General features: G+C 40.1%; 2 protein-coding genes across 7 annotated transcripts in view; both read left to right on the plus strand.

Moving 5' to 3' along the window:
• The first annotated feature begins 812 nt into the window (after positions 1–812).
• Positions 813–21,818, plus strand: CFAP300 (cilia and flagella associated protein 300). 2 transcript variants are annotated; one of them, XM_066175744.1, is made up of 7 exons: positions 813–923; positions 1,351–1,432; positions 3,103–3,175; positions 8,543–8,709; positions 10,868–11,040; positions 16,387–16,453; positions 21,458–21,818. In XM_066175744.1, the coding sequence occupies exons 1-7, from the start codon at positions 814–816 to the stop codon at positions 21,587–21,589; spliced, it is 804 nt and encodes a 267-aa protein (XP_066031841.1). In that variant the 5' UTR covers position 813; the 3' UTR covers positions 21,590–21,818. The 2 variants fall into 2 exon arrangements, with proteins under 2 accessions (XP_066031841.1, XP_066031842.1); XM_066175745.1 differs by having other exon boundaries at positions 8,552–8,709.
• Positions 21,819–21,895: 77 nt separating this feature from the next.
• The window catches only part of YAP1 (Yes1 associated transcriptional regulator), an 88,892-nt gene continuing 82,890 nt past the window's right edge, over positions 21,896–27,897 (plus strand). For 4 of the 5 annotated variants that reach the window (XM_066175738.1, XM_066175742.1, XM_066175741.1 and 1 more), the window contains exons 1-2: positions 22,391–23,046; positions 25,921–26,168. In XM_066175738.1, the coding sequence (XP_066031835.1) occupies positions 22,726–23,046; positions 25,921–26,168 (569 nt within the window). In that variant the 5' untranslated portion in view covers positions 22,391–22,725. Of the gene's footprint in view, positions 22,125–22,390; positions 23,047–25,920; positions 26,169–27,897 lie in introns of those variants that run through there. The other variant, XM_066175739.1, reaches the window with a different exon arrangement.

The following is a 27,897-nucleotide window of genomic DNA, read 5'->3' on the forward strand; positions in this document are numbered from 1 at the left end:
GATAAATGTCTCACAAGTTAAATCTTTGGGAGCCTTTTTGAGGCCAATGAGACCAAGAGATGTGTGCCAACCGTTTTGACTTGTAATCAAAGATATGGATCAGCTTAATCTTTAATTTTTATTTTTTTTTTTAGACACCAACAAAAACACTGCCAAACTTCTTGGACATGGGAATGCTGCTAAGCCTGAGCAATAGATTAATGGGAAAATTACTGTTTTGGAAATCTGTGGCTAAGCAAGCACAGGCTTTGGAGGGGGTGGTTTGCTGAAGGATATAGCCTGAGATGGGACCATCCTTAAATTCTCACTGCCTTTCCTGCAAAGCGCAGGAAATTCCACAACCTGTGCAAGGTGTCCCTTGCTTTACTAGACTTGAAGAAATAATTTCCTGAAGTAACAATGGTCTTTCCTTGAATTCTGACTGGGAAGAGTTTGAAAGCACAGCTCTGCTATTCCCAAATGGTTCCACATCCTGGGAAGCAAGCAGCAGCTCCGATTCGCTAGAAGTTCATAATTCATAACTTTGGCCTTTCCCTCGTTAGTTCTGGTGCTATGTCACTGGGGTAGCCTTGGCAAAGGCAGCAACGGCTGCCCCTGCCTCGGCCTGCGGGCCAAGCCTTAGTTTTCCTGGTGCAGAGACAGGAGAGAGGGGAGAAGGTTGGTGTGGAATTAAGGGATTTTGTAGGCAAACAACAAAGAAAAGGGTGGCGGCCGAGTCTGCCGGCCCCCAGCGGCGGCGGAACACTCCTGAGCGGGGCGGGGCTCCGTGCCGGAGCGGCGCCGTCTCCACGGCAACCGCGGGGCCCCGGGAAGATGTCGGCGGAGAGCGGGCGAGGCCCGGCCCGCGTCGTGTTCCGAGCCCTGCCGCAGAAAACCTTCTCCTGCCTGCAGGACAGGGACATCGCGGACCGACTCCTCAAATGGTGGGGGGGGGACGCCTGCCACGGGATCCGTCGGTCTGGGGGCGGCGGGGGAACAGGCGGGCGGTGCTGAGGGCTGGAGCCCGCACGTCGCCCTCTCCGGTGGTGGCGGGTCCGCATCTCTTTCTATCTCTCTCTCTCTCTCTCTCTCTCTCTCTTTTTTTTTTTTTTAATTAATTTATTCCCCCCCAACCCCTTAATTTGAAGTCTCCTTGATATTTTCTCGGCAGGCAAACAGCGCCTTCTGAGGTGTGAGGCGTCGGTCCTCGCACCACGCAGCGAGCCGAGATCCATTTCAGCCTCGCAGCGGGGCTCCAGCGCTGCTCGAGCCCTCCAACGGGAATGGGCAGGGGGCGGGAATAAAGTATAATTGGTCAGAATAGGGCTTTATGTATTTAAAGAAAATTTAATCCCATTTTTTTCATTTCAGGTCCATGCAAGGCAGGATCACAGCCCAAGCGTTCAGTTTTGACCAGCAGTTTAAGCCCTATCAGAAGGATGAGTTTCTTATGGTAGTTCTAAATTCTTAGTATTTTAAGTTGACTTTTTTTCTGCCCCCCGACCCCGTGAAATTAAAGCTACGGGAAAAGTGCATAACAGTGAACAAAGTAGCAGTGTTGAATGCTATTGGCCTGCTCACTGTCTCCTTGAGAGGAGGTGATTTAGGTGTGGTGCTCAAGTCTCTGACTTTGTGGGTTAACTGTATTGTCCAGCAAAAATATTTTGGTTTGCACTAATGTTACTCTGCTTTAAGAGGCAACAATTTAGGCTTTCAGGATTCCCAAGAATGGAAATCTGAACTGGATGCTGATCTTGGCCGCAGCGTTTCATGTTGGGAAGTTTCACCTAGTGTGAGACTTCAAACAGTGTACACGCTCACAGCTATCAGTAAATTTCTCGCAGTAAATTCACAGTGCAATTAGATGTGTCTGTGCACCACATATCTGGAAATAAAACTTTTGAAATTTATTGGATACCATTGCTTTATACTAGAACTTTGAACTCTCAGCTTTTTGAGACTCAGATCTCTTGCTGATTTTGTGTCCTCCATTTCTGTCATCTGCAAAGCCTAATGTCTTCATCTGTTTGCAAACAGAAAAAACCCAAACCTGTGGTTTTAAAAACCAATGTGAATTTTACATCTGTTGTTTTAATAACAACTCTGATATTTTATATGTCTACTTTCTATTGTTATCCTGGATAAAGAATTCAGCCTCTTTAAAACTTAAAAGAAATTTACACAGAAATCCACCAATATTTATTTAATCATCCACTGATAAACATTTCAAAATATTGAAGTTTACAGAATCCCAATTAACCCTCTCAATGCTTGTCTCTTTTGAATTAAAAATGTAAAGATATCGCTATGAAGTTATGAAATCTGAAGAGCTGTAAAGTAATTGGGAAAAAAAAGGACCATTACATGTAATGTCTGATCTCTCTGTATCCCAGAGGGGCGATAAGTTTAGTGATGCAGAAATTGAAAGGTCCATAATTTCATTTTCTTAGCAGTTTCTTCAGTGATTATTCACTCTGTATGCAAATACATAAGGATGGGTTTTCTTAGTTGGCTTATCTATCATGGAAACTTGCCAGCATAGTAATGTTGGCCAGTAATGCCAACATTACTATGCATGTCTCCTTCTTTTAATTGATAAATCAATGAGATTGAATTCTTCAAATCTTACTGTGGAATATATCCTCCATCCCTTCAATAACTTATGAATCTCCTCTGTGTCTGTGTAATAATTTTTGTGTGGCTCTACACTTCTCCAAGCTTCAAATTTCTTTTAAAAGAGTAAATTTTAAACTCATACTTGGCATTTCATTTTTAACTTCAATGACATTGTATGCAGAGATAGAACTGTTTTATCTCTTCCTCAATTTCCTCCATTAATTTCATACATGCTTGTGTGTTCTTGGACTAAAACTGCTTTGTTTTAAAACTTTTAATACTACATATATAAATATACACCTGAAGATAATCTTCTATGTATAAAAGACACTGAGTTACAAATGCATGGATTTGGTGGTGTGATATTTAGTATACAAACTGAAAGATATACGGAATCTACTTACTAATTGGAGCCTTATAATTTGGATTAAAAGTATCCAAGGCACTATAATTGATGATTTTATGTTTCATTTCATTAACTTGTATTCTCTTATTTGAATATTATAGGCATTTTTTAATGATCAAAGTGTGAATTCCAGTTTAAAGCTGCTGTCAGCTTCAGGACAATGGACTACATTGGGTAAATTTAGAATAAATTAATGTTAAACAAAAAAAGTCTGTGTTTTTAACTATTTTGCTCTAATTAACTGTTTTCTAATAATGACAGTTCATATTTGTGTGTTTTCAGCTAGCTGAAATATCTTAAAAATTACTTCTTTTACTAAGTAATAGGAAGAGATTCTACTGCTAGAATAAAATAACTAAATTGTCACCTTTTATACCTTTTTTGACCCCTGCATCATTCCATAAATCAAGCACCTGAAGCTCTTTATAAATGGTTTGTGGCATCCAGTTGACCTGATCATGTATCCGGACATAAACAACTGCATTATTTGAGGAATTATAGTAGTGCCTTATTCATTTGGAGAGGGGCATTCTTCTACCGATGCAGTGACCTGACTTGGGGCAGGTGTGAGATCATTGCTCTATTCCAAATGAAAGTTGAGAGTGGAGAGTTAGTGGTAGGGCACACCCTGAGCTCGTGTCAATCTGCTGTCTCTACAGCCTGGGGATGGAGGCACACAGCAGCCCCGTGGGACAGGTTGCTCCCCTTGCAGCCAGGCCATGAGGGTCACCTCAACTTCGTTGCCATATCAGAAACTTCTGAAAACTCTCCATTATGTCTGGAGAGGCAGATGAGATTCTAAAGCAGGAAGGCCAAAAGCAAGCAGCAAATTCATGGCACCACTTTGAAATTGCGTTTTTCATGACATAAATGGCACACAAAAATTCACGGCAATCGCCTGTGGTCATGTCATAGTGTTTTATGCATAGAGTGAACTCTGATACTGCCAAAGTGATTTTCCATAATAGGAGTATCTTAAAAGAGGATGGTGGGAAGCCCTCATTTCTTTTGGTTTGTCTGAAAATATTACTTTGTGTAAATATTTAATGGAGCTTTGAGAATTTTCTAATTTTTCCATTTCAACTCTTTGGAATTGGCATAGGCTTTTCCCACTGCATACAATGACACTAGATGTTGCCACTTTTTTGTCAGCAAAAATCCATTTTCCAAACACTTCACCCAACTGTTAAAACAATTGAAATATATAAAATGCAAAAAATCAAGTACCTTTTCAGGTGCCTCTTTCTCTGGCAAGCAGAAAGAAATTAGATGTATTTTAAGCCAGTAGTAAACCTTTTCTTGCTTTAGACAAGATTTTTTTTTAGGCTATCTGTCTAGTCTACAACTTGACAGTCCCCGAAGTGGAGGTCAGTAGGTTACATACCTTGTGTGAAGAGTGGAGGGTCTCTTGCCAAGTAACCCAGCTTAACTCTTGGTTCTGCTCAGTCCTCTTTCACACAGAAGTGAAGCATTTTGTCCCAAGGACTGGAAGGGTTCCCTTTCTAAATCCTGAACAGCTGGTATACCCTGTTTGCTCTTAAAATTTCATCTTCCCATTCTTTGCCTATTTTTGGTGAGGAATGTTAGCACATTTTTCTATACTTAGTCTTCATGTGCATTTTTTGAAAATATAGTAAGAATTAGCTGTGAGTGGGAGGAGGTAAAAATCATCTTCTAGTATCTTCTTCAGGCGTGCTGGTACATTAATCCATATATACCATTTGGTTATCACTGTAGAGTAACTTTAAAACAACATTCCTGTTGTTAAAAAAATACTGGAAACCTGCTTATTTTGCTTTTTAGAAAATCTGAAGAAAATACATAGTCTGTGTTGATTCAAATACCACATTTATTCTGTTACAAACAAAAATGTTAGTAATTTTTTTTTTTTTTTAATGAGGGAGATAGTTTGAATGCATAATATAGGTGGGGTTTGAATAGACCCATAGAAACCTCCCTTCTGCCCTCCATGAGCTGGTCAGAAAATATTTGTGGACCCACAGAAAGATGTTAGCATTATAAAGGAAATTAATAAAACATTACAGTAGTGTTTGTTTTCATAATATTTTTTTCTTTTTTAAGGCTGTGGTCCCCTCTCACCTTTTCACTTATGGTTTTTTGTACTGTTTAAATTCCACAATAATACATTATTTCAATAACTCCAGCTTCAACATTGCTTGAAATAAAATATTTTAGGTAAATGATACACAAGGATATTATCTAGTCTGCTTCCTCTGATCAAAAGCATACTTAATGATCTAGTCTCACACCAAACTTTTTTGCCTGTTGTAGTAGGGATATATTTTCCCTTCCTTTTGCCTGTGTGGCAGACTATCTGTAATTTCTGATGTGCTTTAAGTCACCTATTCATCTGTTACTCTGATATTTCAAAAATAGAAGCAGCAAAAGGAACAAATTTGATGCATACCCATTTATGTATTGAGCCTTGTGTTTTTTAAATAGCTGCAATGAGAACTAAACAGTCATTTTTCCCTGGATACATTGGTGGCCTTGCACCTGTCAGCAGTCTTAGGGAGGCAGTATCTGCTTAAGCTCAATTAACACTTGAAAGTTTATCTTCAAAGGGGTAAAGTTACCATCCATTTGTGTAAATAAAAAATTAGGATTTGCCTAAAAGAGGATTCGTGAGTTGCCATATGAAGCATTCTTGAGTGCCTGAAGCTTCAATGATTTCTGTCCTTAGAATGGGGTTTTAAAACTTGGAAGGTAATCTTAAATCAGCAAATTTTAAACTACTATTATAAGTTATAATTTGCAAAGAATTTTAGATGTCATATGAACCCACAAACCATCAACCTACACGTTTACTTTTGAAATACCCTAATTTTTTAATACTGAGCACTAAACTTGCATTATATATAAACTGTTTTGTATATAGTAAGTTACAAGATATTTTTCTGACATAAAAAACTTATATTTATTTTGGAAGAATTCTAAATATACCTAATCCAGGGTTTATCTGCCCCATACTAGATATGCAATGTGTTAATTTAAAAGTATTTTGGCAGCACTTTATAGATATTCCAGAGTTGGCTGTTATAATAGGCTTAAACTGTTTCAGGATTTCTCAGCTATTTGTTTTCCACTTGTAGAGTTGTCCAGGCATTTCTTCTACCTCTTTTACTGCTTACTTTTATAGTGTTTTTAAAACCTATCACTCTTGTCCAGGAAATTCTGAATTTCAAATCTCACCTCTCAAACAGAGAGTAGGACCTTCCAGTGTATTTAAACTTTTCCATGTGTATTTTGGTTTTCTGAACTACTGAATAAATTACAAAGCTCTTGATTTTTTTTTTCATTAATAAAATTTTCATAAAACCTTTTTTCAGGGCATAAGTCTCCTTCCCTTCCACCGATAAAATCCTTATAATTTAAGATCTATAAATAGCTCAGTTTCCTATACTTTTAGCTCAGTAACTGGATCTTTCACTTTTCTCAAGTCATTTAGCATCTGATGTTTGTTGGTTGACTGAGGTTTTAATGTTAATTTTAAAATAATTTATTTGATAAAAGCTAATTTGGCTCATACTAAATCCCTCATAAAATAAAAATTCAGTTTTTGTGAAAGGGAGCTGGAAAATTAGAAGTTAGAGGAAACTAGAAGTGAGGGGGTGGGAGGAAGTACAAATAAATAAATATAAATCAGTTTGGGATTTTTTCATAGGTTGTAAGGCTGTAATTCATGATTTTTATGACTTGTTTGTGGTCATGTAATATATGATTTTTTTTTTAATAGTCACTTTGTGTACTGGTAGGAGAATGTACTAAACCTTTTATTCTTTAATAAAATGTACCCTTTTTCATAACCATTGTCTGTAGACAGGAAGCCAAGCAAATGCTGTGCTTTTGTCTTTAACAGATTTTCTTGATATCACAATGGTCCAATAAAATAATTTTAAAATTTCCTGTCAGTATTTTAGCTTAAGTAGGCATATTTTCAAGCTGTCAACTTATAACTTCTCTTTATTTTTTTTTTTCCTGGTATTGATTGGTTGGGTGGTACAGTTTACCCAGGTTTAGGTATTAAAATGTCAGCTCTACTTAACCTATGAATAAATAATCTGTATGTAATAGTATATGACAGAAATCCCAAGGCTTTCTGCAGGTGTGGGGGCAAGAGAAAATTCAGGTTATGCTATGCTTACAAAGATTAGGATTGGAGTGAAATGATAGGTGCTCTTGGAAGCATCATGGTTCACGCATCCCTTGATGGCATGTTTGTGCTCCTGAAATACTGTCATCTAGAGGGAAATTTGGACATTTCCTAAGTAGTAATGCTTAGTGATCCTTAAGGTCAGTTTGTCAGGACAGCACTGAATTTTATCTTTACTTGTATGGTGAAAAACCTTTCGATACTGTGATGTTGCTGGCCAGTCTCCCATCGGGGAATCTACATAGGAGAAGAGATAAGAATAAACTCGTGAACAGCTGGAATGTTGTGAATATTCTCCCTGCTAAAACACATTGCCCTTGTGCTGAATGTTCACTTGTGCTCTCCTCCCCTCTCTCCTGTTCAGAAGCACTTTGAAGGGTGTTCAGGAGGACATGGAGATGGGTGGAGAGCATGTTCTAACATTTGGGCTGAACAGTTGAGTTGGACTGCAGAGAGCAGACAGAACTGGGCTGAGTCCAAAGCTTCTGAAACATGGGGCCTAATGCTATTTGAGATGCCAGAAGTTATCCAACACCATGCAGACAGATTTGTAGATGTAACACTGTATATAGAGAAGATATGTGCCCTTATGGACTGATACCTCTTTAGGGAAAATACTGTAGGGTTTCTCAAATGACACTAGATGTCTGTGAGCAACAGGATACAGCCTTGGATAATTTGAAAGCAGAGGGGAAAAAATGTAGAAAAATGTATTCTGTGTTTAATGATTACAGAGGTAATACTCCAGATTCATACAGGAAGTGCTGAGAGTACCTTTTTCATCTTCTGAAATAGCTGGGTAATAAAGCTTACAGTGGCTACAAAGGAACTTTTGTAAAAGTTCAATATAATACTTAAATCAAAAATTCTTTGAGGCTGTGCTCATTTTGGTTTTTACTTTGTGGGGTGCTGTTAGCAGCTACTGAGCCTCTGTACTTCATCATGCCAAATTTGGCATATGTCCTCAGATGCTTTAAGGCTTAAGCTGTGGAATATGATTTTCTAAGGGTGTGATCTAATGTGATGCTGGGTTCACACGATGCTCCATCTATCCCTAGTTTCGGTTGATGGTATTTTCCAACAGGGGGAGCAGGCACATGGGCCTGAATGGAAAGTAGGATTCAGATGAATTTAATGGTTTTTTTACACTTGTTTCCTTCTTAGCTTTTTTTGGTCTTTTTTTTTTTTTTTTTTTTTTTTTTTTTTTTTGTGATTTTTTTTGGTGGGGTTTTTTGTTTTGGTTTTGTTTGTTTTTGTTTTTGTTTTTGTTTGAGGGACTCTGTGATTGAGTCATACTTACATGATTTGTGTTTTGGTTTTTTTTTTTTTTAACATGAGACATGCAAACAGCTTCCTATATCTTCCAGGTTCCAAAGTGACAAAAATTGAAGCTACAGTGGTACCCTGTACACAGATTTCCATGTCATTTTTTGATCGGCTGTACTCTGAAGGAATTGTTAGAGAAACTGGAACTATTGCAAAATGTTATGATGACTATTATGATGATATCCTTATCTCTGATGAATTAAGGAAGGTCAGTATAGTAATGAATAATTTATTATCATTTTTCCTACTCTATTAGGTTGGGTTTTTTTTCTGACAGTGGTAAAAGCAGGCATCAATAGCCATGGTTTACAAACAACTGAGGCACTGCAGTGCCTGAATATGTGAAAGCAATTACTTGTTTTCCAGGTGAGCCCTCTTTCATTTTTAGGTGAGAGAAAAAGGTTAAGCCTTCTTCTACCCACCTATGTCTCAGAGAGTCAGTGCTGGGGGGATGTGGGGAAATGCAGCTGCTCATTTGCTTAGGAGGGGGAAACAAAGGGTGCCAAAGAGAAGGTGCTGTGATACTCAGAGCTGTAGGTTCATCCAGCCTTCCAGGTAGTGGATGAAACTGAATGTATTTGATAGCTACATCCTAAAGCATTTCTGGACAGGGATGCTGCTCAAATCATGTGTGATGGCATTTAAAGAAAGCCATGTAAATACATTTTCTCTAAAGCAAGAGGAACTATGGAAGACGAATAGAAATTATTTTTCAGTGTAATACTGGAAAATTACTAAATACAACTCCTGAACAGGCCTGCAATGTAAAATTGTTTGCTATACTCTAGTGGAGGTGTCAGAAAGCAGATTATCTGAAAAAGAATCTGTTACAGTGGCACTCTTTTAACCAATGTATGTTTTTACTGCGTTTCTTTTGACTTCATAAGCGAAAACCATTTTTTTAAACTTATGTTTGTGTAGCATTAGCAAAGCATAGTGTGGGAGAACTGGATTTTGCTCTTCCTTGTATATATAATCAACATAAGTACTAAATAATTATAGAGTTGCACTCATTTGCACTTGGCAAATCCTTTGAAGGCAATGTATTTGAACCAGTGACACTGGTTACAGGATGTGGCCTGAAATACTGGTTTGTCTTGTAAAGTTCTGGGAAAAGGTGAGAACTCAAGCTCATGTTTGAATTTCAGATGTAGTTTGTAGCCTAGCAGTTCAAAATACTATGTATTCATTTATAAGTTGGGTACATGGGAAATGTTTTCTGAAAATTAAATATATTGTGTGTAGGAAGGTTAGAGGCAGAATTTAAAATTAGAAATAATTGGGGTTTCAGTGTCTTCCCAGTTTCCTTCCCATGGAAGTGATGTGTGTGTTAGCATTTGCAAGTTGAGGGTTTAACATTGGTTTAAAACAAAGGTGATTCCTGCTCCTAAGACAGCAGAAAGAATAAGTCAAAATCCAGGAATGACATCAAAACCTCAAATTAATTATTCAGGGCTCTAGGACAGAAGGCTGTAGGGGGCACCAAACTGTCTCCTGGTATCAGAGGGTGGCTCTTGGCTACAAGACTCCGTGTTTCTTTCCTACCTGCCATGTCTTCTCTTGTTTCAACCAAGGAGGTTGGGATATGTATGAAGTGGCCATCCAGAACAGTTGTTGCCCTGACCCCTTTTAACTCAGGTTGTGTAGTTTTGTTATAAAGAGGGCCAGAGAGCAGTGGGCTCATGTTTAACTTTGACCAGTTTGCCTGGGCTGGCCTCTGCAGTTTGGCTGACATGACTCAAATGTCTTGTAGCCATTGTGAATTACAATTCTTGTCCACATTTACACGAATCAGTGTTGACACTAATCTAGCAAGTCCTCTCTGTTCACATAATATCTCAGCAAAAGGCAGGTGAGATGCATGGAGGCAGCTGGATGCATGTCTGGCTATTCCAGGCTACAGGTCAGGGCTCACTGGAGTCTGCAATAAAGAATCATGGGAGTTTGAGTGAAATGTGAAATAACTGTGTCAATCTAAAAGAGAAAAAGCAAATATTACCAGAAACGGTTACCAAACTGATTAACAGCAATCGATCAATATCAAATATAGGTAGATTATTTTCAGATTGATTGTTTCATTAACACTACAGGTAATTGACCAGTGAAATAAAAAGACTTGAAAAATATTCCTTTATGTCTTTTGGGCACAAATCTGACAGTGATTCTGCTTTATATGTAAGAATTTTCAACCTAATTGCATCATTGGAAGAAGGATTTAGAAATATGTACTTCTGTCCCTCATCCATATATTTTATATGGACATAATTTCCGTGCACCATACAGCGTACTAGTTGAATTATTTGTAAACTGAATCTTAAAAAAAATTTTATTAATTTGACTTCCTTGTTTTTTCCTTGTTCCACAAGCTCTTGCTTTTGGAGGATTCTGATCATTATGACTTATTCACTCAATTGGATCGCGAGGAATTTCTATTCTGTCTTTTAAAGCATTTTTGCATTGGAGGAACTCTTTGCCAGTTTGAAGATGTAGTTGACCCATACTTAGAAACTACAAAAGCTTTTTATAAAGACTTGGTGAGGTAAGTGTTACTCACTTTTTGTACAGCTGTGTACATGTACTGTCCATAGATACTTTGTCTTGATTTGTGTAAAAGTATTGTACATTACTGCTTCAAAAATGGGGCTGTTATTTAATCCACCTGCAAGCTTATTTGTGTCCAACTATCAAAATGCCATGGAACAATGGTCGTAGTTCAGTAGCAAAATATATGCAATTTTCATTGCATCAGTCCCACTTAAGAACATTTTTTATACTACATTTATGGACATTGATGGTTTATAATTCATTCCAAATTTAAAGATACTTTTTTCTGTAATCATCTGCTGAAAACATGGCATGGTACTGGAAACAGACCATGTTCCCACTGTCATTGATAAAGTATCAACAATTAACTCCTTCCTGTATGATCTTGGGCTACTTTCAATTGGACTGCTTTTAATTTAGGATTTAAAAATTGAAATAATTAGTTGAAACTTTCAGTTCTGTATATTTTTTTTCCCTGCTGATTTTTTTTTTGTTAATACAGTTGGATTTTGGCCTTCCTAGTTCTGCAAATACACTTCTGACAGTGTAGAGCTAAGGGTGATAGAATCTTGCTGTTAATATGACATGGTGAACTAACACACATTTTTTCCCAGGTTTGGGTATAGGATTGTTTGGAACTTTATGTGAGGGTTTTTTTCCATTGAGATTAGATTTAGAGGTTTAGATTCTGACTAAAACCACAATTTTCGCCTTGCTTTGATACATCCATATGCTGACTTCTCTGGATGACAAAACTTCTTATGTTCTGGTTGCTGGGAAATGGAATGTAGTTATTGGTTATACAGACTCATTCTCAGTTAAGCTAATGGAAATATAAATATTGTAAAAGATATTACTAAAATTTTTGTTAGTATGAGTAGTTTTGGTATTTTCATCTCATACATAGATGAGAATCATGTGAGTGCTTCAGAAATACAGCATCTGACATAAAAGGATCCATCAATGTTTAACTCTACCCTCCCTTTTCTTTTATATTGTTCACCCTGCATTTGAATCAAGCTGCTTGTTACTTCAGTCCTGGGCCATAGGTGACTCTGCATTGACTGCAGCTGCTTCTGCTCTTCTGTTGTTAAATTAATCTAGGACAAAGTGCAAATCCAATCAGTTCCTTCACTTACTGCTCCCCTTTACTGTTGAGTTGTTTTTTCCTGAACATGTTCAAGTTCTGTTCTAGGCCACTCATTTTCTTTACCTTCCTATCTCCTTAAACCTCATTCCATTCTTTTTCCTTTCCATGCTGTAAAATTTGATAAGGTTGTCCAATAGTTTTACTTAAAACAGAAAAAAAGCCTCTGCCAAGAACCTCCCACAATTTCATCCTGCTTTCAAAGTTTACATTTTCTGTATCTTTAATCTGTTCCCTATTAGCCCTCTGTATTTTCCTCTTGTGTGCTGCTTCTGTCCTTAATATAATATTTAGGAGAAAATGTTTCAAGATCTATTCCTGTGCTGTTTGGGGTTTTTTTGTTGTTGTTGTTTGTTTGGGTTTTTTGTTTTTGTTTTTTGTTTTTACCAGTTGGCAGATTGTTTTCTATCCTCTGGAGTTTTGAAGTGATGTAACTGATCTTCAGTATTTGTCTGCCATGTGTGTCTGCCTTTCTGTGCCTGTAAATGTATGCTGGTTTCTCACTGCCAGAGAAGGTGGTGTTAGCACTGGTTACCAGCTGAAAACAAAACATAACCATTTCAGTGAATCTTTTCTCTTTCTCCTTTAGTGTTGGGTTCTTTGTCAGCCCCATGAGAAAAGCTTTTGATCTTGACATTTCAGACCTTTCCTCCCCTTTCAGAATCATGGTTGTCTTTTTCTTGGTCTCACTTCCCCCTGCTCCCAGTTTATCCAAAATGCAGCTTCTGTTTTATTTCCTCTGCACTAAGAGAGAAAAAGACAGTGATGGGCTCTGAACAGGGACATTAATGACAGTCTTGACTTAATTCTAATTTTTGGTCCATGCTGTGCACTGTGTTACTTCATTCTTGCACAAATTACACCAGAAAATCAAGTAAAATTACTTTCTTATAGCCTCTTATTTTCAGTAAAAGATTGCTAATGATAGTAGTAATCTCTTAAATTCTGTATACCAAAAAGTTCAGCCTCAAATTCCTATTGAATACCAAGTTTTGTTTAAATTCTTTTTTAGACTGCTATCCTCTGTCTGGTTTCATTGTATCTTGGATTACAGTTTCATTGGACACTTTCTACTCTTTGTAAAGTTATATTAAAAGCTTTTCATGGTATTAAAAATTCTGTAAACTGTAGTGTCCTTAAGGTTTAATTTTTATGTTTGAGGATCAGAAGGTTTGGTAAAAACCAAATGGATATTTCAATAATTATTAGCTGCTGACTGATGATGTGCATTGAAAAATTAGCTGCCACAGGTGAATTCAGTCTAATAACAGTGAGCTTTTGGATGCATAAACTGCCACTGTTTAGTCCTCTTACAGGATTCCTTATGGGCAAGAGCCTTGGCATGAAGAGTTCCACAGAAGTGCTTTTACTGCTGGGAGTAGCAGACCTGTTAATAAGCTTTTCCCTACTTATCCTTATTACAGCTTTTTTTTTTTCCTGGCCATACCTGAGTTCTAACTCCAAGGCACTAGCATTCAAAATAGTGTCAAAAGTTTTGAGGTTTCATTTTATTAAAGCATTTCTATGCCCATTGCTTTATTATGAGAGAATGCAATTATCTTTTTGAAATTAACAGCTCTAGATATTTTACAAGCTGGGGACTTCCAAATACAGCTACTAAGTGGCATTTTTTTCTTTACAAAAAGAGTGATATATTCTTACTAAAAAATTAATGCACGACTTGTAGTAATTAATGTAGACTTGTATTTACTAACCCATCGGTAATTAGTCTGTGAACTGTTGAATACATCCAAAATTCTGGTGTTTAGTGTTGTATCCTGTGTACCCTAAATAATTTCAAATCCTTTGTTGTAGTACTTTGATTTGAAGAATATATTTACATGACAAAAACTTGTTAATTAAAATATAATCTATGAATCTCTGTTAATAAATCTTGACCCCTGATTTTTCTGACAGTGTCTTTCCATGGTGACAGCTGCTGTAGCATCTTGTAGTGATTGTTTTCTTCTCCTTTTTTAATCTCCATCTCCATGCCCTTTCCCCATAATGAATGAATGTATGTGAAAGTATTAAGTTGTTCTTTTATTGTTTGAAAAGCTTAGTAAAATATTGCCAGTAAGGTTAAGATATAAATAAAGCTCAAAGTGAATAGAGAGACCATGAGGATGTTTGCTCTTCATAAAAAGAGAATAGATGCACATTAAAATGATGAATTACTGTATCCAATGAATAGTTTAGAAGTTAACAATTTGAAAGAACATGGGGCTATTAACAGTATTTTTAAGGAAATACTATCCTCTTCAAAAGGACAAGATAGCTTTTTCTAAAACCTTTTAGTGGAAAAAAATAGAGCAAATGAGCTTGTCAAAGGCAACCTCTTGTTTTTCTTTCAAGTCAGCAAAGGAAGAATCTCATCTGATTTTAACAGACGCAATTTTTTGCCTTAAAAAATAACCAAAGTGCTGGAAATAAACATCTGAAAAATGACTTACAGGAAGCTAACCATAAGGGAAAAATTTCCCAATGTCATGGAATAAATAGGAAGACTTATTCTTTGTCAACTCTTACTTTGGTATCCTCGATATTTATATAACATGAAAATTAAGAAACCAGAAATTGATAGCATAGTTTTCTGAGAGAAGAATCTGAAACCAGAGTAACTGAAATACAACTGTTGCTTTGGGGGTGATGATATCTGGTAGAAGGCAATAATGCCACTAATCCTCGATGTCCTGTTCCGAAAGTTGTCACTCTTTCCACAGAGATGGCTGAAGAGTTTCTGAACTGCTGCAGTTACAGCCTGGTGTGTCAGCATGAAGTGACATCTGTGTTAGTTTGGCTTCATGTGCTGGTCTGTAAACTGCAGTGGTCAGAAGCTGAGTCATGAGGTGGCTGAGCTGTCCTGCTGGGAAGGCAATCCTCTCTGGAGGGGTGGGAAGGCAGACAACTGGGGTCAGTACCCATTTCAGCAACGCTGTCTTCATTGACTGTTGAGTATGTCAACATGTCGGATGCAGCAAAAAGTTCTGAGAAAGCCTCATTACTGACTGACCACAGGGAAGATCAGCTTCACAGTATAGGTTCAAACATGACTGTGTCATTACTCTACAGATGAAATCAGTTAATTGGAGAGTCAATCTCTTTTACTAGCTGCAGAGATTGAATCAACAAAGGTGCTTTTGGTTGATTTGGGGTTTGTTTGTTCTTATAAAAAAAAGTTTTGCCAAAGCACTGGTAACAGGGGACTGCTGTCACAGCTTGGACCTGGTGTGGTGTTCAACTGGTCTCTGTTTCACACATCCTCTTGTGACTTGTCTATACTGTGACCTTTCTTGGGAATGGAACCTATTTGTGACAAGGCAGGTTTTGAGCAATGCATTGCTTGGAAGTGTGTAAGTATGGAAGTTTTAAGCCTCAGCTGTTCCACAGTGAGTTTATGTAAATAGGAATCTGCAAAATTAGATAAATGAATAGCAGTTGCGTGATCTAATTTCTGAAGAAATGTAAGCATCACCTAAAGCAGACTTGAGGAAAAATGATAGATTAAAATACTTTTAATAGGTTGAAGTGCCTGGATTCTTTGCAATAATATTCAGTGTTATTAGTAAATGTGATGAAAAAAATGGCAATCTTCACAACAAACAGTCTAGAAATATAAAAGCTCAGAACTAATCCCATCCCAAGTTGCATAGCTGACTATATATACAAAATTCCAAAGGAGAAAAAATAAACCTAAACTATAAATATATACTAATTAAAAATGAGCTAAAGAATGTATGTCTTCACCAGTACTGCTGCTGCTTCTTGTAGTCTGTATTAAGATGCATTTCACTTTGCAGGTTCTTTCTCAAAGAATATGTGACAAGATTTTTATGAAATGTTTAGCTGCAGAGTTTTTCCTATCTATCAAAATGAAAACTCTATATTCGGAATCATCTAGGTCGGGGTAATACTGCTGTGATTTAGTAGCTGAGAACAGTGAAACCAAGTCAGATGGCTAGATATATTCAATATTTTTCAGTAAAACATCATAATAACCATGTTAGCTAACAATGGCCATATAGCTTTTCATGTTCAATATGACATAAGTTGAATTTTACCTATAAATTTGACCTTTATAAAATTTGAGCAAGGACACAGTGTATATGTTTAGAATGTATTTCATAAATTAAAGAGTCTAATTATCAGTACTTATGATAAATATTAAGTATGAATTATACCTCTGTATTTCAGTGTTCAAAAGAACCCTGAAACAAAAGAAATACATATTATCTCTACAGTCTTCAGAGTGTCTGCATATGTAAGTATTAATAATTTTTATGGGATTTTACTGGCAATAATATACATAACATGAAAATAATGAATTGACTGTTGCACAAAGAAAATATAATATTCCATTGTAATGGGTTATTTTCCCATAGTTGTCATTTTTTTATTAAAGAACTCTTTCCCCGATCTCATCCTGTTTCTCATCCTCTTTACTAACTCTTGATTAGTAAAGACCAGCTGAAGTTTTATTTGGTAGCTCACTAAAAATAGTGATTACAGTGGATTACAGTAGAAGTCATAATAGTCATCCAGAAACTAGTTAATGAAAAAAGATAAAAAAATCTGAGTAATTCTGGGTTTAGATAATAATAAAACTTGAGTTAACATAAGGATAAAGGATGCACTCTTGACTTCCTATAGTTCTGATTTTTGAAATATTGCTAGAGCTTTGTGAATAGCTTGTATTGCATCTGTTTCTGTAAAGACTGCAAGGAAGTTGAGTATACAAAAAGGCTGGGGTGGTGAGATGAGAGCTAACCCCTTTTGCCTTCCCATGCCAAGTCTCATTGCTATCTGTTTCCCTTGCAAAATCATACATTTACCATCAAGATAAGTTTGAGAACTGGCTGCATGTTTACTAGATTCAGCATATCTGTCATTTAAGTTGTTACAGTAGGCTGAACTACTCCAAATTCTTCTTGAGTAACCAGAACATGTGATAATTAAATGTCAGATAATGTACCCACTTTCAACAGCAGTAGCTGATGTCATTTCAGACTGCACAAACTTCCCTGTAGGTTGCCAATAGCCCAGTTGTTCATCTGTTGGTCATCACCTTTTAAGTATTATGTATGATTCATAAAAGGCTTTTGAAAATAAACACTTTATGGGTGTATCAAAATTTATCTTTCTGCCAGGTTGCAGACTGTAATAAAAAAGCAAAACCCTGGTAACTGGATGTTCTTCTGTTATTACTGTTCCTTTCCAACCTCTGAATCAAATGCATTGATGTGAACTTTGCAGATTTCTGTGTCTAGGTAGATGGACATTAAAGAGCTCCCCTAACTGTGTTGGCCATATGTTAAATATCATCAGTACTACAAAGAATTAAGCAACAAACAAAACCCCAACCAAACTTTAGCAACTTTTTGTAAACAAAATAGATGGACAAAAGAAAATCCAGTGTTAATGCAGAGCAGGCTATTCTCCTTGTAGCCTTGGAGGAAAATTGGGCATTACTGCACATTCTTAAAATTTGTGGGGTGAAGAATTCTGAAATCACAGTTTCTCTTAAAGAACATCCTGAAGAATTTTCTCTCAGAAAACAGAAAGGCTTAAACTGTGTGTTTAGACTGTTTGATGGTTATGTGGATCAAACTACTCCACTCCATGTGGCACTTACAGAAAGATCACTTACTGGAGCACAAATGTCTTGTGTTTGTGATGAAAAGTTTCTCTCAAGGAGATAACTGCATTTCTATGGTGGATTTAGTTTCTGCGTTAATTTGCTAAATAACTGTAGCGTGTTATTATAACCCTTATGTTGAGCTGACAATTTTTAAGCCAAGTTTTCTTGGTTTATATCTGGAAGAAAAGAACATACCCCCCTAGCCTGATGTAAATAGATAAATAATTTTTAAAATAAATAAATTTTAAAAAGCTCAGCTCATATAAGTGACTTGTGCAGCTGAGCACAATTTAAAAAAGATATCTAAAAAAGCACACTATTAGAGATGTAAATATCGCGAGGTTTTAAGTTACAGTTCACAGAATCACAGAATATGCTGAGTTAGATCACAGAATATGCTGAGTTAGAAGGGACTCACAAGGATACTCAAGTCCAACTCCTGGCCCTGCACAGGACCATCCCCAAGAGACACACCATGTGCCAGAGAGTGTTGTCCAAACACTTCTTGAACTCTGTCAGGCTGGTGCTGTGACCACTGCCCTGGGGAGCCTATTCCAGTGCCCAAACACCCTCTGGGTGAAGAACCTTTTCCTACAGTCTAACCTAAACCTCCCTTGACTCAGCTTCGTGCTGTTGCCTCAAGTCTTGTCACTGGTAATGAGAGTGAAGAGATCAGTGCCTGCCCTCTTGCCCTCACCAGGAAGCTGTAACTGCAATGAGGTCTCCCCTCAGTCTCCTCCAGGCTGAACACACCAAGTGACCTCAGCCACTCCTCACACGATTTTCCCCTCAAGGCCCTTGACCATCATCATTGCCCTCCTTTGGACACTCTCTGACAGTTCAGTGTCTTTCTCACATCATGGCACCCAGAACTGCCCCAGCACTGGAGGGTGAGGCCACCCCAGCTCAGAGCAGAGGGGACAATCCCTCCCTTGCCTGGCTGGGGATGCTGTGCCTGATGCCCCCCAGGACAGGGTTGGCCTCCTGACTGCCAGGACACTGCTGGCTCATGTCCAACTTGCCACAGACCAGGACCCCAAGGTCCCGTTGTGCAGCACTGCTCTGCAGCACCTCATTCCCCAGTTTGTCTGTACATCCAGGGTTGCCCCATCCCAGGTGCAGAATCTGGCACTTTGCCTTGTTGAACTCCATATGGTTGGTGATTGTCCAGCCCTCTAATTTGTTGAGGTCGCTCTTACAAATCTCTGTAGAGCTCTTTAGCATCAAAACCTGATAGACCTGGGCATCACAAGAGAAATTATTTTAGATCTTGTGACAAAGTACTCTGTTGAACTCCAAATACCCTTGAGAGCTTTGGAGCTTTGCATATAATGAAACACTTTTACAGGTTAAGTATTGGAATGCTCACTGATATTTTAGAACTTTCTTTACCTGAACCCAAACTGTGGCAGTGGTAGAAATCAGAATAATGCAAAGTTTATTCAAGAAGTATTTTTAAAAATTGTCAATTACATTATGCAGTTTTGAGAATGTTCAGCAGTATTTTTATTTCTGTTTTAAACCATCAGCTGTGTTGCTACAAAGAAAAAATAAAATGATCCTACTCTAACATCACTAAATCAATCATTACACCCCCTGCATGTGTGAACCAAAGTCCACACTGCAGATGGAATTGGTATGATTCTTAACTTGTGTACATGCATGAATGTAAATATCAGAGCTTTTATGTTCAAGCATTTTAGGGGGTTTATGACCTCTTTTGCTAATTAAAATAAATTTAAGAACCCTTTTCATTTAATTGGGTCATATTATTTTCCTGATACCAAGTTTGGTGTATTGCTTGAAATGCCTCATCACCAGAACTTACATTGTTTTTGTTCTTGAGTTGTTGAACAAATTTTTAGTGGGCTCACACTGCCTCTAAACAGTCAAAACTCCAACTGCCATCCATCAATTCCACAAAGACTGCAGGAGTGGGATCCTCGGTAGCAATGGGAAAAATGTTTAACATGCAATCACATCTTGATGTTGATCTTGTCTTTTTTTTCTTCAGTTACATGCATGAGCTTAGGTTATTTTTGGATCAAATTCCAAAGGCCTTTTGATGCTGAGCACTATAAAATATTAAAATTTGCTCTCCTTATTGAAGTTGAGAATCCAGTGTTTGTTACACATGTATCCTTAAAAACACCTGAAGAAAGCTAGGTATCCTACAATTGAAGCTACAGAGCTTATATGCTATGCCACTTAAAAATAAAATGCTATTTCTAGCTTGTGGCATTTGACTACCATTGGAAAATTCTGAAAATAAACATTGTCAAATCTCTACCTGTCTAAAACACTGCTTTTATGAGGTACTTAGCTTAATTTAAGATTTAGGTGTTTAAATAATCCCCTAAAGAAAGACAGCAGAACATCTAATAATGGATTCATTCTCTTTGAAATAGCAGGAGAAAATGGGGTGCCAGTAACAGTTAAAGGATAAAATTCACAAATGGTCCTTGGTGCAGAAATGGGGACCCAGCTCTTTTCCTTCTCAGTCGACTTGACTTAAACCATTGAGAGAGGTTACAGTTTTCATGTTTCCTTGGTCCAAGAAAAGACAGATTATTTTATGCAAAGGAAGACAGCTTCAACAAAAGAATGCGAGAGATGTGGAATCTGGAATAGTCTGTAGTCTGTGAGTTTAAAATTTTCCTGGAGAAAATGAATGCATATGCAATATAGCGATTTCCTTCAAGCAAGAAAAGTGTAAAAGAACCTACGTCTCTTCAACTGTTGTACAAAGGTGTTGGGGAGCAGGAGGAAACTGTTACATGTTTTAAAAGAAAGGAGTGTCAGCTACATATTTATTGATCTTTCACATGTTCAATTACCACACTGACTAAAAAAAATTACAAAAACAAAACAAAACAAAACCAAAAAACCCCGACCATTTAAATATCCCTCCATCTAGTTTCTGGATCCCTACTGGATTTGAAGTGTGTCTAGCTGTGCTGCTCTGTCAACACTGAAGCTTTTATTGACATGTGCAGATGTAGGATGTTAATGTAAAGAGCCCAGTTCCCATGCCAATTGTCAGCTGAATGTGTTTTTTCAGAACCAGGATTTTGCAGCTAGGTGTCTAGAATTCCTTCAAGTCCTTTCCGAGGACTGGCACACAAAATGTTTTTAATAATAGTCCAAAGTTGTTATTGTGATCTGTAATGAGTGTTTTGCTTAAATGCAAATATTGGAACCTGAACAGATGCTTTGGCAAATGTTAAGTGAAAAAAATTACAGATAGAACAGCTTTATGTATTAATATAGAGTACATGGGGTTTTTTTTCTCTTTCAAAGGAAATGATGGGCTGTTGTATATTTAATCATTTGTATTTTAGGCTCTAATTGTGTAAACACATGCTTACATGTTTAATTTTACATTTTCTATGAATATTAAATTTACCTCAAGGTTATTTGATACATCCAGCCAGAATTACTGTGCATTTTGTAGTGTTGGGATCCTCATGGGGACATAATACCGTTTAAATAAACTATGGTGTATTTGTTTCATTTTGCTGTGCAATGAACAGTTAAAATTGGAACAAAATTATTAACTTCAGATTTTATTAATTCTCTTACAGATATCCCTATTGTCCCTAATACTGTTTTGGTTTTTTTTCTCAGGATGCTAATGGCCTGTGTTATCCTTCCAGCAAAAGCCACCAACAGACTTTTGCCTACTTGATTGTGGATCCCTGCAAGCGACATGTGAATATTCTGTATCACTGTTTCGGTGGAAGCCTATTTACAAACTAGCTAAAAAGCTGGCTGCTCCCCAGTTTTATAATGGGGGTTGCCTTCTTTCTGTTGGGTTCAGGTAGATATTGCATAGTTTTCTGACGAGGAAAGCTCTACTCCTTGGTGACATGCTCGGAAGTGCTTCCCGTTCACTCAGATGTCACTATGTGGTCAGTGACAAAAGTTTTCCGGTATTTATAATCCTTGCAGCCGTTTCCTTGGCCGTTGCCCCCCTTCCTTCATCCGTTTTATCTAATAAAAAGTATTTCTCTAGAGGTCTCGTCATTTTTATGAGCCAGCTTTGCAGACCCACGACGGGTAACTGCAGGGAAGGCTCTGCAGTCGGTGAAAGCTCTGCGGAACCGGGAGAAAGCGCGGGAGGGGACTGCGGGAAGGGTCCCGGGCCGATGGCTCCTCCGGGCCGGGGGCGGGGAAGCGCGGCCGGCCCTCCCCACCCCCTCGCGGAGCGGCCTCCTGGAAGTTGGGATAGAAGTTAGGGAGAAAAAAAAGTTCTGGTTGGCGGCAGCGCTCCGTGGCGGCCGCGGGCGGGCGGGTGAGGCGCGGGCGGGCGCGAAGCGAAGCGAAGCGAGGCGCGGCGCGGTTCCGCCGGGCCGGGGCCGGGGCCGGGGCCGGGGCCGGGGCCGGGGCCGGGGCCGGGGCCGGGGCCGGGGCCGGGGCCGGGGCCGGGGCCGGGGCCGGGGCCGCGGGCGGAGCGGGGTTCGGGGGCGCAGCGCCCGCAGCGCCCGCAGCGCCCCCAGCGGAAGGTGGTGCGGGCGGACGCGCGCAGGAGTGCTGCGAGCACGGGTTCCCTCGGTCGGATACGGTGCGGGCGGGCTCAGGAGGGGCGGAGCCGGCGGCGGAGAGTGATTCGGGCGGGCGTAACTGCGAACTTTTGTTTGGTGTGTTGTGTGAGTTAGTTTCCGCCGCCGGGACAGAGGCGCCGGCCGGGCTGGGCCGGGTTCGGGGAAGCGCCGCACGGCCAGAGTTGTTTTGCCAGTTGCCGCGGCCGGGTCGGCTTCCCGACCGAGGGGTGAGAAACACCGGCGACAGCAAGACAAGCCCGCGGCCCGGGGAGCGGGGCATGCGGGACTGGGAATCCGGGCTCTGAGCCGCCGAGCCCCGCCAGGGAAGCGCCGGGGGGTCCCGACGGAGCCATGGATACTGGGCAGCCTCAAACGCAGCAGCCGCCGCAGGCAGCGCAGCCCCCGGCCTCGCAGCAGCAGCCGCCGCCGCAGCCCCCGGGCGCGGTGTCGGGGGCCCCGGCCGGCGCGGCGCAGCCCCCGGGTGCGGGGCCCCCTCCGGCGGGGCACCAGATCGTCCATGTGCGGGGCGACTCGGAGACCGACTTGGAGGCGCTGTTCAACGCCGTGATGAACCCCAAGGGCGCCAACGTGCCACACACGCTGCCCATGCGACTGCGGAAACTGCCCGACTCCTTCTTCAAGCCGCCCGAGCCCAAGGCCCACTCCCGCCAGGTGAGGGGGAGGGAAGGAAGGGGCCCGCGCCGCGGGCGGGCGAGGGGCGGCCCGGCCGGCCCGCGTTCCCCCTCCTCGCCGCCGGGCTCTTCCCGGGGGAGGCGTGTGGGGGAGGGGGCCGGGGCGGGAATCCGCGGGGCCGAGCGGGGCGGGGGGCGCCCGGCCGGGGCTGTCGGGGCGCTCTCTGCCGCCCCCACACCACTTTAGTTGTTCTTCCCCTGGGGCAGGGCCGCCTCCCGGGACGCCAACGGGGCCGCGGCGGGAGGGCGGGTGAACGCTGGCCCCGTCCCGGTCTCCGGCGGGGCCTCGAACTCCGCATCCGCTCCTTGGCTGTCTCGCTCTCACCGGGAGGGCGACAGTGGGGGCGAGCCCCTGAAACTTGGGTGAAAACGCTTCGCTTGGAATTTCGCTTTGCGGCCCAATTCCCTGCCCTCTGTGGAAGGGGTCGATGAAGTGGTGCCAAACCTACACCCCTCGCCCCGTCAGACAGTAAATATGGATGTGACTTTTCCACCATTTCAGCACGGCGCTGGCTTGAGTAGGATTAACCCCCCACATACACACGCAGGCACATCCGAAGTTAATTCCCGAGCCAGACGCCAGGTCTGACGGCGCCCAGGGTCTGCCGGGCGCAGCGCCCGCACCCAGGGCAGCGGCGGCGGCCGGGACCGGGGCTCGGAGCCGCGGGGCCTCGGCCGTGCCGGCCCGGGGGAGGAGAGGGAGGGATGCGGGGCAGGGCCGCGCAGGGAGCGGGGGAGGGATGCGGGGCGGGGCAGGGCCGGGGGGAAGGGGCGATGCGGGGGCAGGGCTGGGGAGGAGCGGGGTGGGGGATGCGGGGCAGGGTCGTCACTCGGCCTCCGGGAGCGTTTGGTGTTAAAGCAGAGGGACTTTGGTACCAAGACCTGAGTGCTGGTGTGAATACGACGCTGTTCCCAGCTTTTTGGAAGGAGGCTGTGCCTACCTAGTCGAGTGTTTTTAAGTAATGAACTTTGTTGCTAAGCTGTGAAATAGGTTTTATTATTGGCTATTGTCACTTTTATCTGTGTCGCCAGTGACAGTGAAACTCGCTGTGTACTGGTACCCGTGTTGTTAAGGGTTTGTCAACATTTCCATTATTAAACTTCTGTTTTGGACGATTTATAGCTTGACTTCAGAAGTTTATTCCAGGCTGAACCTTGGCACGTACTCTCCCAGCCTAGGAGTTAATTCATTTTCCAAATACTCAAAAGAGCAGTCTGGCCTTCATATAGGAAGACTGAAAAGAAAATTGGAAGGGGTGGAGCTCGTTTGCTGCTGTAGTTTTGCTAGCTTCTGAGTTGCAGACCTTTAATAACGTACTGAAATCCAGCAAGGAATAAGGGGCTTATGTATAGTGCTCTCCCAACTTGTGCAGATCTCATCGCGGTTCCATTGTGTACAAATCTGAATGGGTAGACTAACACTTGGTGCTGTGTCTTGTTAAATACAGTAACTGCAGTTAAAATAGCTGTTATGTTCGAAATGCACTTAAGGTGTGTGATGGTCATACAACTTTGGTACTTTTAAGCTTAGCCTTATAGTCCTTGTGAATGTTAATCTTTGTCTGTAAAGCATATTTAGTTGGATCACTGTTCCTTGTACCACTCAGTGGTTCCTAAAACATAAGCTTGAAATCTAGCTAAGGAAGAGAGATTTGCTTCATTGTGGACTGTTTTCATTTTTCCTTTTTGTTTAATTGTGCCACAAATACTCTGCTTAAAGAAAAGGTCTATTTCCTGTAATTCTGTGATTCTCAGGAATTAAAATATTGCAAATCCGCTTGATTTATTACTTGCTTATTTTGTCTGAACGTAAGTGCAAACTGATTCATTTCCAGTTGAACACACAGAACTTCATGTGTGCATGGAGATGGAGCAAAGCAAGAACTCTTAAAGAGTCTGTAAGTGGGGCCTCCTATGGTGCAATACCTTGTGTAGAGAGGTGTGACAGGGACTGATACATGCATCTCATTAGAGGTGTGAATGTTGTTTTGATCTATCTATAAGACCAGTTAATTGGTAAATATATTTTTTAAAGCCATTTTTACTTTAATCATGTTTTCAGAGCTGTCTTTTCTGTTCCATGTTGGACATGAGTTTACTACTGGCAAGGACGTTCTGTGTACTTACGAGTGGTGACTCGGGTGGATGGGTTTGTGAGTCTTTTCTGATTGACTAGTTCAACCTTTTGCCGAAGCTTTGCTTTGGATAAAGCATGGACAGACTCTTTATACCCTTAAAAGTTTGAGTTACTAGGAAACGTTATGTTCAGTCTTCTTGTATAGGTTTTTTTAATGGTTGAATTAGTGAGTCTTCCTTCATTGGAACTCACTGCTGCCAGTTGGCATTTTACAATTGCTTTTCTCTTTGTGTGATCTTTTAAATCCCTACGGGGGGTGGGGAGGGTGGTGGTGTGTGCCTGTATTTGAATCCCCACACCCTCACTTGAAAAGGAGAGTGGGAAATGGACTCCTCCAGCAGAAAGTGAGTATGATGGTAGTGAGTGGGTGCAGTCCAGTAGCAAACCACTCATGCACTGGATGAGATCTGCTGACTGCAGGCAGGTTTGTTCTTAACCCTGTGCTGAGTAGTAAAAACTTTAGTTTTCAAAATAAAGCTAAGAGCTCTCTACATACACAGTTAATATTTCTTGACTTGCACAAGGGCTTTTGTGATGCTAATTAACCAAACTACATGAGGCTTGCTTGAGCAGTAACAACTGGAAAATAAGTAGGACTTTAGAACAACTAAGCTATGAATTTTTCCCGAAGTGTTCATTTAAAGTGAAATGCCTTCTGACTGCAGCATTTCTACTGACATATAGGGATCTTAATAAAAATAATTTCACTCCTGGCAGGCCAGCACTGATGCTGGGACAGCAGGAGCCCTGACCCCACAGCACGTCCGAGCTCATTCCTCTCCAGCATCACTGCAGCTGGGAGCTGTTTCTCCGGGGACACTTACACCCTCTGGAGTAGTGACTGGACCTGGAGCTCCATCTTCTCAACATCTCCGCCAGTCGTCTTTTGAGATCCCTGATGATGTACCTTTGCCACCAGGTTGGGAGATGGCTAAGACACCATCTGGACAGAGATACTTTCTTAAGTAAGTAAAATTTCTCTAATTCCTTTTCAATTAACTGTATCTCTGGCTTTTTTTTTCTTTTTTTTGGATATATATTTTGTTTTTACGATCTTAGAATTTCAGTAAATTTCATCATGTTTAAAATATGTATTTTTAAAAACATGCTCCTGATTTTAAGTGAGGGCCCTATCACTTCAGTATTTCTCCCATATTAACTCTGCTGTTTCTGAAAACTCTATGGTACTCTGTGAATATTTGTCCTATCTGATTCTTAACTAAAGAATGTTACCCATTATATTGTGTACTAAAAAAATCAGTGAAATGAGCATAGTCATTCTTGAACAATGAGACTTTTGGATTTGCTGGATATGTCAGTTGTCATGCAGGTCAAGATACATTTTACCTCATTTTAATAATACATATGTAAAAATACAGAGTTAACTTTAGAGACTATTGTAGTGACAGTATGACAGAACTTCTTATGTTTTGATTAAGGACAACTGTTTTAAGTACACAACTGAAGTGTTTTTTTGCCTACTCTCTCTCCCTGAGGTAATTAACATATGTGTTTGATTGCAGTATTTGTGTTTGTAACTTAACTCATCTACATTCTTGGCAGTGAAGAGGAATTTCAGAATTTCTAACGTTGTCTCGTGTTCCTAGAGCTGTAACTTTTTCACACAGTGAAATTAGTATCAGTGAAATTAGTATAGAACTTTTCTGTAACTGAAGAAAAGTTACACATGCCATCCACGTGACACACAATCCATCAGGAAGCATTTTCTTTTATTCTGTGCAGTTTTCTAAAACAGCAGGGACTTGTCCTTCTTTCTGAAAGTGTGCCCACCAAGACCATAACTTGCCCTCAAATATTTTGACTATAATTTGAACTTTTTATTTAACAACAAGTCTCTAAATAACCCATTATGTCATTTGCAGGGTGGGGAGAGGTAACACTGTGTTATTTATGTAAAACTTGTTGCAGCCAAGAAAAACATATTTTTTCCTACCTTTCTCACTCAAACATTGTTTTTGATTAATATGTGCATCTGATTGAAGTAGTTGAGCTTGTAGCTTCAAAAACAAAAACAAATTTTGTCTGCAATGAAAACTGAATTTTCAGAACTTCTTAAAAATGTTTCTTGTTCCTGTAGCTGTGGTGTTTCCATACAGAGAAATTGGCTTTTTTTTTCTCCAACCAAAAAGAGGTTGCAGTAGTTGTCTGAAATTATTTGAACCTGAAGGTTCCCTTTTGAGAATAATCATTTTCTATTAGAAATGTGAAAATAAGCATTAGCTGTAGATCTTGAAGATAGGATACTTTCTTTGGTGAAGTTTAACGTATCAGTGTGTTCTGGAATAAGTGCTCTTCAGCAGGCACAAGTAGGTTTTTTTGAACGGTGTAAGTTTATGCCATTTGAGAACTGTAGCTCATTGAACCTTGAGGAAAGAACAGAATGGGTTTTGAAATGAAAAGCAAACTTTTGTTTTGACTGTTAGTGAGAGCTCTTAATGAGCAGCTTATGAAACATGAAAAATAGATACTTGATTTTAAAGTTTTACTGCCACAAGTGTTTGTTCTTGATAGCACTGTCAATTTTACAGAAGATGAAACAGTTTAAGAGATGAAAAATGTCTTCCTGCTCTTTTAATGGATTTTTAAAATTGTGCTCATTCGGGTGAAATCAGAATGAAAGATTTATTCTTGGAAAGCTTTTTCTGCAGTTTGATTATTACCACAAAAATCTTT

This window comes from Chamaea fasciata, unplaced genomic scaffold (genome assembly GCF_029207755.1).
Source record: "Chamaea fasciata isolate MVZ Bird 193981 ecotype frontalis unplaced genomic scaffold, bChaFas1.0.hap1 SCAF_2, whole genome shotgun sequence".
NCBI classification, from domain to species: Eukaryota; Metazoa; Chordata; class Aves; order Passeriformes; family Sylviidae; genus Chamaea; species Chamaea fasciata.

Excerpts from the sequence above, each read along its gene's own strand:
- CFAP300 (XM_066175744.1), top strand. The coding sequence starts at position 814 with ATGTCGGCGGAGAGCGGGCGAGGCCCGGCCCGCGTCGTGTTCCGAGCC. Across the intron at positions 8,710-10,867 it reads TCTCTGATGAATTAAGGAAG|CTCTTGCTTTTGGAGGATTC; the intron begins GTCAGTATAGTA and ends TTGTTCCACAAG. Across the intron at positions 16,454-21,457 it reads TCTTCAGAGTGTCTGCATAT|GATGCTAATGGCCTGTGTTA; the intron begins GTAAGTATTAAT and ends TTTTTTTCTCAG.